Source organism: Rhodamnia argentea, chromosome 9 (assembly GCF_020921035.1).
Source record: "Rhodamnia argentea isolate NSW1041297 chromosome 9, ASM2092103v1, whole genome shotgun sequence".
NCBI classification, from domain to species: Eukaryota; Viridiplantae; Streptophyta; class Magnoliopsida; order Myrtales; family Myrtaceae; genus Rhodamnia; species Rhodamnia argentea.
In genome coordinates, this window is record NC_063158.1 from 10,415,911 (window position 1) to 10,429,837 (window position 13,927).

At 42.5% G+C, this 13,927-nt stretch overlaps 2 protein-coding genes and 1 pseudogene across 2 annotated transcripts in view; 2 read left to right on the forward strand and 1 right to left on the reverse strand.

Moving 5' to 3' along the window:
• LOC125316732 (zinc finger CCCH domain-containing protein 1-like) overlaps positions 1-13,927 on the reverse strand; it is an 82,694-nt gene that overhangs the window by 55,407 nt on the left and 13,360 nt on the right. The gene's annotated exons all lie outside the window — the stretch shown is intronic.
• The window catches only part of LOC115729304, a 38,741-nt pseudogene that overhangs the window by 23,889 nt on the left and 925 nt on the right, over positions 1-13,927 (forward strand).
• On the forward strand, positions 8,006-10,636 carry LOC115729303 (cell division cycle 20.2, cofactor of APC complex-like). The gene is made up of 6 exons (XM_030659832.2): positions 8,006-8,607; positions 8,773-9,048; positions 9,164-9,433; positions 9,533-10,114; positions 10,223-10,395; positions 10,515-10,636. Exons 1-5 carry the CDS (start codon positions 8,509-8,511, stop codon positions 10,361-10,363), a joined length of 1,368 nt encoding a protein of 455 aa, XP_030515692.2. The 5' UTR covers positions 8,006-8,508; the 3' UTR covers positions 10,364-10,395; positions 10,515-10,636.

A 13,927-nucleotide genomic window follows, 5' to 3' on the forward strand; every position in this document is an offset into this window, starting at 1 on the left:
TCGTCGTCGATGAACGCGAGATCGTGGTTTGCTTCTTAGTCTTCCATGAAACTGGACAGCCTCCTAAGGTGATAAAATAACCCGTAACCGATCACAATAAGCCCAATCCGAATCACAATAAGCTTTAAGTTCAAGAGAGTGAGGCTGTAGAAAGATCCCACGGGCAGGGGACCGCTTCAAGTAACGAAGAACTCTCATGGCGGCATCCTAGTGACCTTGGTGAGGCTCCCGCATGAATTGCGCTAAGACATGAAGAGAATAACTAAGCTCCGGTCTGGTTATTGTCAAATATATAAGCCTCCCAACGAGACGTCTATACTTGGCCGGATCCGAGAGTAAATCACTAGAACATGTCGATAGGCGATGGTGTCGTTCCATAGGAAATGACGATGGTCGTGATCCTAGCATACCACACTCGGTCAAAATGTCAAGCACGTACTTCCGTTGATTGAGAAAAAGACCGGAATCCATCCGTGTAACTTCAATGCCTAGAAAAATACTTGGGAGGTCCCAAATCTTTTATCCGGAAGCACTTGTCCAAATAACTCTTAAACGAGGTACAATAGTTGGAACTATTTCCAACTATGATCAAATCATCCACATAAACTAACACTCCAATATATACGCTGCCTTGAGTAAAAGTGAAAAGAGAATTGTCTGCTCCCGATTGGAGAAAACCATATTGTTGAAGTGCATCCGCAAACTTGGAAAACCAATTCCGCGAAGCTTGACGGAGCCCATATAATGACTTTTCGAGCCGACGTACACCGCCTTCATTAGTCGATGAGAATCCCGGTGGTAACCGCATGTAAACCTCTTCATCCAAATCCCCATGTAAGAATGCATTATTCACATCCATCTGATGTATTTCCCATCCCTTTGCAATGGCAACTGTTAACAAACATCTCACCGTCACGAGCTTAGCCACCGGAGCAAATGTCTCATGATAGTCGACTCCTTCCACCTGTGTAAAACCTTTCGCTACCAACCAAGCTTTGTAACGTTCAACACTCCCATCCGCATGCCGCTTCACCTTGTACACCCATTTGCAACCGATTGGACGTTTCCCAGGCAGAAGTTTCTCAATGGTCCAAGTTTTATTTGATTCGAGAGCGCAGATCTCTTTCGCCATTGCATCTCTCCACTTCGGATCTTGAGCGGCCTTGCGATAGGATGTGGTTCATTGTATGAATCAATGGCAGCTAGAAATGCCACGTGACAATTAGAAAGACCCGAATAACCAATGAAGTGCTCGATAGGGTGGGACGTACTCGAGGAGTTCGATGAAGTGGGTAAAGAGAGAGAGGGGGGCGTTACATGCCGTGCAGTGTGAACAATGAAGTCCTTAAAACGTCCGGGAGGATTCTTAATCCGATTCGAACGTCGTGCTAAAATATCTACTTTTTCTAGGATTGTTGCACCGACATTATCAAAAATCTTTGTCTGATCTCCCTCTTCCATGTCAAGTTGCTGATTATCGACAAAATTCGGATTGTCGGACCTTTTCGAATCAGTTGGGCTGCCCCCACTGTCCCGCTCGTAACGACCCACTTGTTGTTCTGCCGCCGCTTGTTCCGGACTAGGCCGAGTTGATCCAAGTCCATCGGTTGAATCGTCGTATCGAATACACATTTTCGATAACTCCCCCTCAGCCTTGTTACGATCCGGTTGAGTTCGATTGAGTTGTGTATTAGCTCGGGCTCGATCCGAATCGTCGTATTGCATGATGGAAGGAACTCCATCAAAGAATAGTGGACCGCCCTTCTTTGGTTCGGCTGGTTGATTACTATCTGTGACAAATGGGAAAGTATCTTCGCAAAAACGAACATCCCTTGATACGAAGAATTGCCGTGTCTTCAAATCATAAAGTCGCCAACCCTTCTTTCCTTGTGGATAGCCAACGAATACACATTTTCGAGATCTTTCTTGAAATTTATCTTTGGTTTGAACATGAGCATAGCATAATGAACCAAATACTCGAAGATTTGAGTAATTAGGTGGTTTGCCGAAAAGTACCTCGTAGGGGCTTTTGTTCTCGAGCAACTTTGTTGGCGTAACATTGATGAGATGAACCGCGGTCGAAACGCATTCACCCCAAAAACGTGTTGGAAGTGATGCCTGAAACATGAGTGCCCGTGCAACATTGAGGATATGCCGGTGTTTCCGTTCAACCCGTCCATTTTGTTGTGGTGTCTCCGTGCAAGATGTTTGGTGCATAATACCTTGGGCGGAAAAGAAATTCTGCATCTCCCTTGATAGGAATTCCAACCCATTATCACTTCTCATCATTTTAATCGTACGATTAAATTGATTCTTAATTAGAGCACAAAAATCAATAAAAAAATGTCGTGCTTCGGATTTCTCACGTAAGAGAAACAACCATACACCTCGACTGAAATCGTCTACTATCGTCAAAAAATAATTGGCACCACAACTGGATTTAATCTTATATGGCCCCCACAAGTCACAATGTATCATCTGAAATGGGTAATCGGCTTTATTCATGCTCAAATCAAACGGAGAACGAGTATGTTTTGCTCTCAGACACACATCACACTCCTTATTGCCTCTATCCTCCGAATTTAGATTAATACCATTCAACTTTATTGTGCGGGATGGATGGCCGAGCCTCTGATGCCATATGTCCACGGATTCTTCTAGAATTGCTCGACATGTAAATGGCGCGATCAACACTTTCCGCAGGTAGTAGACCCCCCCCCCTCGAAGCTCACCCACTCCAAGGATCCTCCTCGAAGTGCGGTCCCGAATTAAACATAAATTCGAGCAAAAGGTTACAAGGCAATCTATCTCTATCGATAATCGTGCAATTGAAATTAGATTGCAATTGAAAGTAGGCACATAAAGCACCTCGAGAAAGTTGAATGGAATTAGCAATCATCACTTTCCCAACTCGGGTGGCTTGTATTTTGCCTCCATTAGGAATATAAACCGGTGCATCGCCTTCAATTGGCAATGATTCCGAAAAATTCTCGAGACTTCCTGTCATGTGTCTCGAAGCTCCAAAGTGACTAATATCCATTCATTCCGTAAATTCACAAAATTATTACCGACAAGTCGATCGGAATCATTTGTGTATCGAGGCAAGCAAATTCAGCAATTTCGAAATTGATTATCGAGCGGGGCCTCTAAGTGATCGCCCGCGACCTATTAATGGTCCGAATCGCATTCGCCCGATCCGGGCCTTGTGGATTCGTAGTCTTCACTTGCGGCCGGCCTCGCTTCCATTGACTGTCCGGCCCCCTCTCGCCCCGTCCAATGGTCTTCTTTCCTTTGCCCCATTCTCGCCGTGTACCATCTTTGGGTAGCCATTTAAGGCCCAAGATTCTTTGTTCGTGTGGCCTAGCTTGCCACAATGCTCATGGGCACCGGCCTTGCTTCGGATGACCGCTTTTGCTTTTTTCCGACATTGTTCGATCCGCCTCCTCCTTTTACGAAAAAAACAGTTGCCTCTGGTGTCGAATCATAAGATCGTGCAACAAGTTTTTGACGTTCTTCGTGCACAATCATTTGATACACTTTATTCGGGCTTGGCATTGGCTCAATACTAAGGATGTTGGATCGCACTGTGTTGTATTCAAAGGTGAGACCCATGAGAAACTGAAATATCTTCTCCGTTTCCCGTTGTGCCACGAACTTGTTATTGGCTCCATAGCAACAACTCGGTTTCTCAAGATAAAACTCGAGTTCATCCCACAGTAATTTCAATTTGGAATAATATTCCCGCACGCTCTTCCCATCCCGCTTGAGAATACAGATTTCGAATTTGATTTGATAAATCCGAGTCTGATTTCCTTCCGAATACCGTTCTTTGAGATCGTCCCATAGTTCTTTCGCGTTCATAGCATAAGCGACTGTCGATTGGAGGTCCTTCTCCATTGTGTTGAACAGCCATGCTAAGATTGTAGAGTTGCAAATCTCCCACCTTTCTCGCATCGGGTCATCTTCCTCCGGCTTTTGAAGTGATCCGTCGATAAAAGGTAGTTTGCATTTTGCTCGTAATGCGATCAGTATACCACGTGACCATGTCAAGTAGTTGTCGCCATTTAGATTACAAGCGATCAGAACGTTGCCCGGGCCATCCGACGACTCGAGCCGATATATCGCTGGAATCTCAGCCCTCCTGGCCGAGCCATCTCCCTTCATGATAGTCTTCGATAAAACGGTGTCCCTTCTCGGGTTCTCGTCGGAATCACTCCCGTCCGCCATCCTATGAAAACTTCAAAAGAGATTCAATTGGTCCCATAACTAAGATGCTCTGATACCATAATAAGTTTAGAGCATAAAAGCTTGAATTGTATTAGGATCTCAGAAACCGATAAATAGGCAAGACAGCCTTACAAGAAAAGGAAAGCCAAAAGGACAAAAGGAAATAACTAATCTACGGGAAATGCTAGTCTACTGTTACCAAAATTACAATGATACAGCTATACAATCCATAATAGAGATGACTCAAGATTTTCCTTACAGATTTGCATTTGCTCTACATTCTCGCATGAATTGCAATAAATTTGTGTAAAAAGGATTGCTCTATATTGGCATTAGAATGGATCATATAGTATTACAGAATACATATTTCTTGATTGGTTTGCAGATGAAAGCAGTGTGCTGGCAATAGAACAAGTTAATCTCCTCCTTTTAGAGCATTAATGTCTTCTATTTCATGAATCTTGTTAAGATATGAAATGTACATTCGCCACAAGAAAGACACCCTGAAAGGACAAAATTAACTTTTGCCTTAGGTTGACCCAAAGGCGATCAAAGGACTACCTACGGCGACGATTCTGAATCTACGATGATAAACATGAAGTTTCATCACTTTGGGTTAGACCTAAAGCGAAAAAATCATGGTCGTGTTGTCTTAAATTTAGGCCTAAGCGAAAAAAACTTTATTTTTGGCTCTTTTTTTTTCCATAAAAAACAAATGCGATACATATATCAAAAGGGACATAAAAGGTTTTCGATTCTAGCAAATCCCAAATAACTGTTGAACAAGGAAAAAACTTAAAAGCACTTAACAAAGCATAGTCTGCAGCTGGAAGCATATTCTCATCCCTCAATAACGGATCTATCATCGTAAACTTTCGACGGCCAATCACCATATTTAGTGATGAGCACATGCCAAGCTCGCCCACAAAAGTACAATTTCATTGCCTTAAGGTAGATTTATAGCAATGAAAACAGTTTTTCGTTACCTTTGGGTATGACATAAGGCAACCAAATTGGGAATATTGTCCAAAAAGTTTTAACTATGTTGTACGGGCACCAAGCCAGTCCTAAACTTCTCAATTTGATCAATGTAGTCTTAAAACCTTTTGAATATTTTCTAATTTAGGCTAAACATCTCTATCATGGCTGTCCCGTTAGCTCTAACCGTTCTATGTGATATGATCGGCGATCTAACTTGTTCGATGGGCTCAAAATGACGTCGTTTGGAAAGTAATTATTCTTTTCTTTTCTTTCATCTTCTTGGCTTTCAAGGTGGCGAGGTTGCCGAGGCCTTAGCGATGGCCAACAACCCTTATTGGTCATAGGTCGGTGGTCGGGGAGGCTTGCGATGCCAGCAATTTCAGGTCTAAATTGGCCAAATGGATTATCTTGAAAAATTATCAAAAAGTTTAAGACTATACTGGTCAAATTAGAAAGTTTATGACTGAATTGACGGTCATATAATAAATCTATAATTTTTTGGATAATTTTCCCGATAAAATTAGTATTTGGTCGGCTTTGGGTATGACCTAAGGTGAAAAACTTGGTAGTTAGTATTTGGTCGCCTTTGATCGAGTCTAAGAAAGTAAACCTAAGTATATCCCGCTTGTTGCAAAAGAATATGGGGGGAGTTTGCCCGTCCATCGGGCCAAAAAAGAAAACGAGGCCGAGCATCTACATTGGAGTGAGTAGGCCGAGGAGACTTTTGATGGACTTAATTCCTTTCAATTTTCCATCTTCTATCTTGTAATTATTATGTTGTATGGCGGGAGTGCTTTGGTTGTAGGAAAATGTTTTCCTGACAATACTGTCAAGAAATGTACATTCTCAACCATAGACTTACACACATTCACCGCGTGTTTTGTATAAATCACTCATTCATTGGGAGATCATGTGATAATAAATAATTGACAGTACTGTCAGGCTATCGAGCTAATAGCTTCCTTTATTATATTTAAATACTTGCAATGTTTGATATTCTTAATCTTGTCATTATGTTGTTAATATTTACTCTATATTTGAAGTAATGAAATTTGCCGAGCTTATTCATATTTGATATAGGGAGATTACAAATTTTTGTCGAGCTCATTCGTTGTCTTAGAGTAAAATTTTCATTTTCGTTGCGCCGCCGAAAATTAAACCTAACATGATTAAAATTTTACCGAAGGTGACAATTTTCTCATCTCTTTGGTGCCGAATTTGTTATCTAAGCCGATGAATTCTTTCACTTTTCATCAATTTATGGCGACAAAAAATGAGTTCGCTCAGCTCACCACAAAAGATTGCTGTTGGCTATGCCAAAGGCAACAAAATTTGGACCTAAAGCGACGAAAATCTTAGTCATTTTTTTTTTCTGGTAATGATTGCGCTATTCAGATGTTTGTAGATATCTTTGCATTAATAAAATACGCGCAATCGATACGATTCCTAATTAGAAATAAGGCACGAGCTTTTTTGCATATTTCACCCCGAAAAGAGAATAATGAAATATGCGCATCCATGCGATTGAGTTAAAACACTTGAGGGTATAAATTCATTTCGTGGCCGACAGCTCGGTTGCGGCTCTAAATCCAAGTGGCAAAGATGTGGTCAACGAGTCGCTTTTAAAGATAGCTCTTTTCTCCCTAGCAAAAATGTGTGCGCACCTGTCGTGCAGACAATATCTCGTTTCTTCGTAGCTGTTCCCAGGAATTGGAAACATCTAATATCATGAGCAAAGTTACCAACGATTGAAACTTCAATCTACAATGATAATAGCTAGGGGTGTTCGCGGATTGGGTCTTAGCCCGGCACGAGCCCGCCCGAAAATAAATAGTACCTAGCTCGGCCTGGCTTGAGTTCAAATTACATATGCCCCCAACTCTTCGAGTTGGGTCGGGTAGGATTCTTTTTTTTTTTTTTTTTGGAATCAAAAGCACTTGACAAGTTTATCGAATGAAAGAATATAAAAAGAAAATAAATTAAAAAGAAAACGTGGGTGTCAAAAAAGTCGAATTCGGCCCCGCCCGACTCGACTCAAGCCTTACGCGAACAGCATCGAAGTCCGGTTCGAACTTTTTTGACAACCCTAATTATAATTGAGAGATGCCCACCTCTGAATAAAACAATGTCAACTTTCTTTTTCTTCACATCATATTTGTTTCAGTATGGATTACATTTGCTTTTATCTCTTCAAGGACCGTAAGAAGCAGGCTTATGTTGGACTGAAAAGTCGGTCAATTTGCAGGCGAATAATTTTGGAACATCTCGTATCTCTCCGGCGATGATTTTTATTTTTAGAAAAACTATTTATCTTGACTGGAAGCAAGCACTTCTTGAAAAAAAAAAAAAAAACTAACTATCAAATATTATATTTGGACGGGGCATTTAAAATGATGAAGGAAGAGATGAAATGAAGCTTGTGATATAAAGACGAAACAAAAAGAAAATTTTTCGAAAAATTAATAGATTTATCATGATAATACGCTCATAATTTTACCCATAAACAATCAATTGATGGACTTTCAACTATCTTTACGGTGCTTAAGACAAAAAGAAAAATTAAAACCGCAACTCTATTTAATAGAAGATTGATTTTTCGTTCGATTATTTGTAGATGGTTAATAAGATTAAAATCAGGGACAAACGCGTTATTATGAAGGGAAGGTAGTTTCGCCATTTGAATTATGCAACGGCTCTTTTAACGATGTACCCGTCGGCCTTCGGAGTTTTGGACGAGGATCGAAAGAACCCTAATCAATTCGTACAAAAAGCCCTTTTCATCTTCCCCACGATTCACAAAATCATCTATCTCGAAACCCTAATCTCCGTCTTCAACCAAAATCATCTCTCTCTCTCTCTCTCTCTCTCTCTCTCTCTATTGTGAATCGCAGGCTGTGGGCGCTTGATTTGGGAATCGCTTGAATTGTGAATCGCAGGCTGCGGGCGCTTGATTTGGGAATCGCTTGAATTGTGAATCGCAGGCTGCGGGCGCTTGAATTGTGAATCGCAGGCTGCGGGAAACTCTCTAGGAAAAACCCTAGTTTTCAAAGTTTCTAGGGCTCTTGCAAAGCAATTCACATCTGCGTACATATACTTAAAGATCTGATTGTTGTGTTAAATCCCCTTGTTTGCGTTGCAGGATTTTTTTTCCTGTGAGGTCTTCATCTTTCACTCCATTCGCAAAAACTTTCCCTTCGCCTCCGTTACGTAATTCGAATAACAGATTTTGGTTTTCGTTTTTTCTTTTAATTTTCTGCATATCGCCTTTCTTGCGCTTCCTTGTTTGGCGTTTGTGTTTGTATGGATGCAGGATCTGCCAACTCTTTATCGAATATGAAACCGCAATCTCGGTGCCCACTTCAAGAACAGTTTCTGCATCGGAGGAATTCTCGAGAAAACGTAAGGACAAGAAACATTCTATCTTCATGTGATTTTTTTGTCTACGTATTGGGTGGGCGTTGGAGTAATCAATTTTAGGAATGAGCCCTAATCTTTTCATTACTAGTCTATATTTATTAGATCAGGAATCGGTGACAAAGTTTTGTCCGTTCATTGTGACACCAGCTGGACAGATTTATACCTAATCGATCGGCCATGGATTTCGATTATGCACACTACATGCTTACCGAAGGGAGGAAGGGGAAGGAGAAGGAGAATGCAGCGGTGAGTTCCCCATCAACAGAGGCCTACCGGAAGCGACTGGCTGAAGCACTTCACATGAACCGGACTCGAATCCTTGCTTTCAAGAACAAACCCCCAACCCCCATAGAGTTGATCCCGCATCAATTCACTTCTCCTCAGCCTGCCAAGCCAACAAAACCCCGCCGATACATTCCTCAGGTAAGAATACTTTTTTGTTTTTTATTTTATTTTTTTTTATTTTTATTTCATTATCTTTGTTATCTGTTTCTCATGAGGTGGCCCTTAAGCATAATATCGTTCATCTTACTAACAGACCTCAGAGAGGACATTGGATGCTCCCGACCTTGTGGACGACTACTACCTGAACTTGTTGGACTGGGGAAGCAGCAATATACTTTCAATTGCCCTAGGGAATACAGTTTATCTCTGGAATGCTTCAGATGGCTCTACCTCTGAACTTGTCACCATCGACGACGAAAACGGCCCAGTTACCAGTGTCAGCTGGGCCCCAGATGGTCGCCACATTGCCGTGGGCTTGAATAATTCTCAAGTACATCTACTGGATTCTACTAATAATAAACTGGTCAGTGGTTGTCTCACCATGAAATTTTGTATGTATAATCATCTCATGAAACCTGCCTGATAAGTTGTGGTCCCAATTTGGTTGAATTTTTCACTGCAGTTAAGGACTTTGACAGGTGGCCACAGAACTCGGGTTGGGTCTCTGGCATGGGACAATCACATCCTTACAACAGGAGGAATGGATGGACTGATTGTCAATAATGATGTGAGAAAGAGATCTCCCATTGTTGAGACCTACAGGGGTCACACCCTGGAGGTTTGTGGGTTGAAATGGTCAGCATCAGGAAGGCAATTAGCTAGTGGAGGGAACGATAACATCCTCCACATTTGGGACAGGTCCATGGCATCTTCCAACTCACCCACCCAGTGGCTTCACCGGCTCGAAGAGCACACTGCCGCTGTTAAGGCCCTTGCCTGGTGTCCCTTCCAAGGGAATTTGCTGGCTTCAGGTGGAGGTGGAGGTGATCGGACCATAAAGTTTTGGAACACCCACACTGGCACGTGCTTAGACTCTCTGGATACCGGTTCCCGGGTCTGTGCTCTGCTATGGAACAAGAATGAGAGAGAGTTGCTTAGCTCTCATGGATTCACTCAAAATCAGCTCACTCTTTGGAAGTACCCTTCAATGGTCAGGATTGCGGAGCTAACCGGTCATACTTCTAGAGTGCTTTTCATGGCCCAGGTACCTTTGCAAATTCTACTTTATGGTTCTAGGAATTGCATTTCTGCATTCGCTACTTTCTGATAAGATTTAGATCCTCAAGTAGTAACATTGTCTCTTTCCTGTCAGAGTCCGGATGGTTGCACTGTAGCATCGGCGGCAGGGGATGAAACACTGAGGTTTTGGAATGTGTTTGGTGTTCCTGAAGTGGCTAAATTAGCTCCAAAAGCTAATCCAGAGCGTTTTGCTCACTTCAATCGCATTCGCTAAACGAAAAGTCACCACTGCTGGTCATATCTATCGTACGTCAACCATAATTTTGAATTTTCTTCGTTCCTATCTATTTTAAGTGCTGTGAATGTTTATGAAGATACTTGATGGTGTTTCTATTCAGTTTATAATATTGTTAAATTTTCTGCAGTTCTGCATAAATGTAGTTGTAGCAGATTAGATGACCACACATTAGCAGACAAGAAAATGGATGCTATTTTTCCCGAGAATATCCCCTACTGGGTCTCCTCAGCCCCTCCTTCCTCTTCTCGCACCTTCACCATTAGCTCCCTTTACCAATACTACTGTGCCATCTGAGCTTTGCCTTTGATGTCCTGAATGCTACCTTGTGTTCTGCTCCTGTCGCAGGACTCTGTACATTAAACTTCACTGCAGCTGAAAACTTGATGAGCATGACCTCCATTGATTGCTGGGCCGTTTTTGCACCTTATGTAACACACGTGATATGCTGTCCCCAATACGAGGCCACGCTTACAATTCTCATCGGACAATCCAGTAAGACCACTAATCTTCTCGCTTTGAATGGAAGCCTGCAAAACATTGCCTCTCTGATGTGGACCGGATTTTGGCAAGCCAGGGTGCTGGAACCAACCTGAATCAGATATGCATGATTAGCGCACTGAATCTAACCGAAGCTTCTTGCCTGGTGAAAGATGTTCTCACATTTGAGAACATAGTAGAATCTTCAAAGCTTCTTGCCACTTGCAAGAAGGTCGATCCCGTGAAAGAATGCTGTGAACAAGTCTGTCAAAATGCTACAGTAGAGGCTGCTACTAAGATTGCGTTGAAAGCTTCTGATGATCTCTTAAGTCCGAATGAGCAGCATATTGTGATGGATCATTCAGCCGGGATCGATGATTGCAGAAACATTCGTCTCAGGTGGTTGGCAAGCAAACTTGATGCATCTCATGCAAATAATATTCTCAGAGGCTATCGAGTTGCAAAGTTAACAAATGTAAGTTCGAGTGCCTGCATAGCTCATGTTCAAATGTATACTTGTGTGAAAACGTGCTTGTACATAAGTTTGAGTGTCTGTGCACATGGACTCTTCCGTAAAAACATGCTTGTAGGCCCATGAAGTTTTACAACACCACCATGTCATTTGTGACACTGATAACAGAAGAAAATGTCATGATTGACGCATCGATGGCCTTGGTGGGATTTTGAGCAGAGAGGCTTTTTTTCTTGTTTAGTGTACGTTTGAGCAGAACTCCACCGACTTCACTATCTTTCTACTCCTGGTCATGCTTTTCTTCTTTCAGTTTGTCCTCTGGTTTTTCCCGGCATGAAACATGTTGTGAAAAGCTGTGCCAACAGCATAAGCAACCAGACAGCATGCTGCAGTGCGATGGAAAGCTATGTCTCCCACTTACAAAAGCAGAGCTTTGTGACCAACCTGCAAGCAGTGGATTGTGCTACGTCGATGGGAGTGAAATTACGGAAACTGAACATAACTGGGAATGTTTATAGCCTGTGTCATATTACTCTTGAGGACTTCTCTGTTCGAGGTTGACTTCGCTTCTCCCGTCTTTTCATTATCCCAGCATGCTTCTATCTCGTTACTCGAACACAATACTATCGTTTGCTCTTTTTGTCGAATGGTCTCAGGGATTGGCAACTACAGTGGCAAATGTAGGTAATATGTTCATTTCCACTTTATCTGTTCATCACTATCTTTTCTATCACGTAGCGACCAGGGCTGGTGTTCAGATCCAGGAATTATGTTTCTTACTAATGACAAGCCCGACAATTGTGGGACATCTGAGGGTTGAGTTTCATATTAAATGTACGTGTGCCTTAGTAGTTCGTGGAGAAGCTTTATCACGTTTTGCTTGATTCTGCCTAGTTGTGCTTTGTTTGACACATTGAACTTAATCTCACCATGCTCAAACTCTTCCTGGATAGTGTCCGGATGCCTCCTACCGAGTTTGCCTTCTGATGCCACATTCGACAAGTTTTCTGGGATCAGCTTTTGGTGATCTGAATGACAACATTCCTGCTCCGTGGCTGTTGACTGACCAGTTTCAAACTTCATTGTGCAATAAAAGTATGCTACCAATTAGATACAACACTCTTTTGTTTCTCATTAATGACTTCTCATTTTTTTTCGCCCCTCTGACTTGTCATCTGTTGAATTCTCGCTGTCAAAATTCCTGCGCTTCCAGCAGTGATGTCAGATCAAAGTGGTGAGCCAATCATTTTCCTGTTAACTACTAGCCATTTTCCAACCGTAATCTGCATATGTTTTCTTGCTGAAGACTATGAATTGGTTTAGTTGATGATGATCTCAAATATAAAGATTTAACTCTTTAAACAAAACCACCAGTCAGCATTCGGTGTTTTTCCATCAAACCTCCTATCTAGGTTCGTACCCTTTTTCAAATCGCGACAGTTGACGCGAGTGGACTAGGATTAGGATATGGAAGGCTGGTAAATAATTCGTCATCTTTCCTGGTGCCTTAGTATGCAGATGCATTTGGAGGGATTAAATGTGGCTAATTGAGATGTTCAAGCTTGTATTTGTGTACATGGAGGCAGGCCTTGTTCCATGGCAAGACATGCATTTACAGGTGCATCCCTAAACTGGATTCAATGAAGCAAAACCTTTAGATCAGAATCTTATTTTGGCAACTCTGGTGTTTGAAATTATTAATAACACTACGAAATTTCCACATTGTTGCTGCAGTTGACTATAATGCTTTTAGGGAAAATTTCGAAAAAGGGCCTCAAGTGCTCTTCTTTTCTCAAAGAAGGGTCTGAAGTAGATTTCGTTTCAAAAAAGGGCATGAAGTGCTTTGTTTGTTTCAAAAAAGGACCTCAATAGGGATATTTTCGTCTTTTGACATTTTCTAATTTTTTTTCCCATTTTCCTTTCCTTTTTCTCCTTTCTTTTCCTTTTGTTTTTCCTTTCCCCTTTATTTCCCCTTCCTCCATTGCTGGTCGTCCCCATCATCTTCTTCTTCTTCTTCTCCTCCTCCTCCTCCAACTCTTCCAATTCCTATTTTGAGCAACAGAGGAGTCCATTTTATCCACCATCTCTCTACGCTCTCCCCTCCTTCCTCGCCTTCCTCCTCATCCTCCACCACCAACCTCGCCTCCTCGTCTCTTAGTAAGTCTACGTCAACAACAAGCGGCTCACCCGCAACGACACCACCAACGACAACTTCACCGAGGGCTTCGCACGCAACGGCTTCCGCAACTCCTACAGCTCTTACGTCACCTTCCAATCCACCCCCTTCTATGCCTCCCTCGTTTCCATCTCCTACCTCCTCAACTCCCAGCCGACCACGACCTCCATGACAAGAATAAGACAGCCTCTCCAGTTCATCGAGAATGTCATAGCCGTCGACGAGGTCCAGAGGCGGGTCCTCGTCGACATCCTCTACCACAATGCTCGCGTCGAGTACGTGCACCGCCATGATCTCGACGGCCGGACGGATCGGGAGTCCTTCAAAAGACCATGCCCGTGATCACCTACGAGGACCTCGCTCGTATCGCCCTGGCGATACGTCTCTGATCCTCTGTCGTTACCCCCACTTTGGA

What these genes read in the sequence shown, in the direction of transcription:
- LOC115729303 (XM_030659832.2), top strand. Translation starts at nt 8,509, where the DNA reads ATGGATGCAGGATCTGCCAACTCTTTATCGAATATGAAACCGCAATCT. An exon ending in GGAGGAATTCTCGAGAAAAC is followed by an intron (nt 8,608 to 8,772) that starts GTAAGGACAAGA and finishes TTGTGACACCAG; the next exon opens with CTGGACAGATTTATACCTAA. An exon ending in CCCGCCGATACATTCCTCAG is followed by an intron (nt 9,049 to 9,163) that starts GTAAGAATACTT and finishes TCTTACTAACAG; the next exon opens with ACCTCAGAGAGGACATTGGA.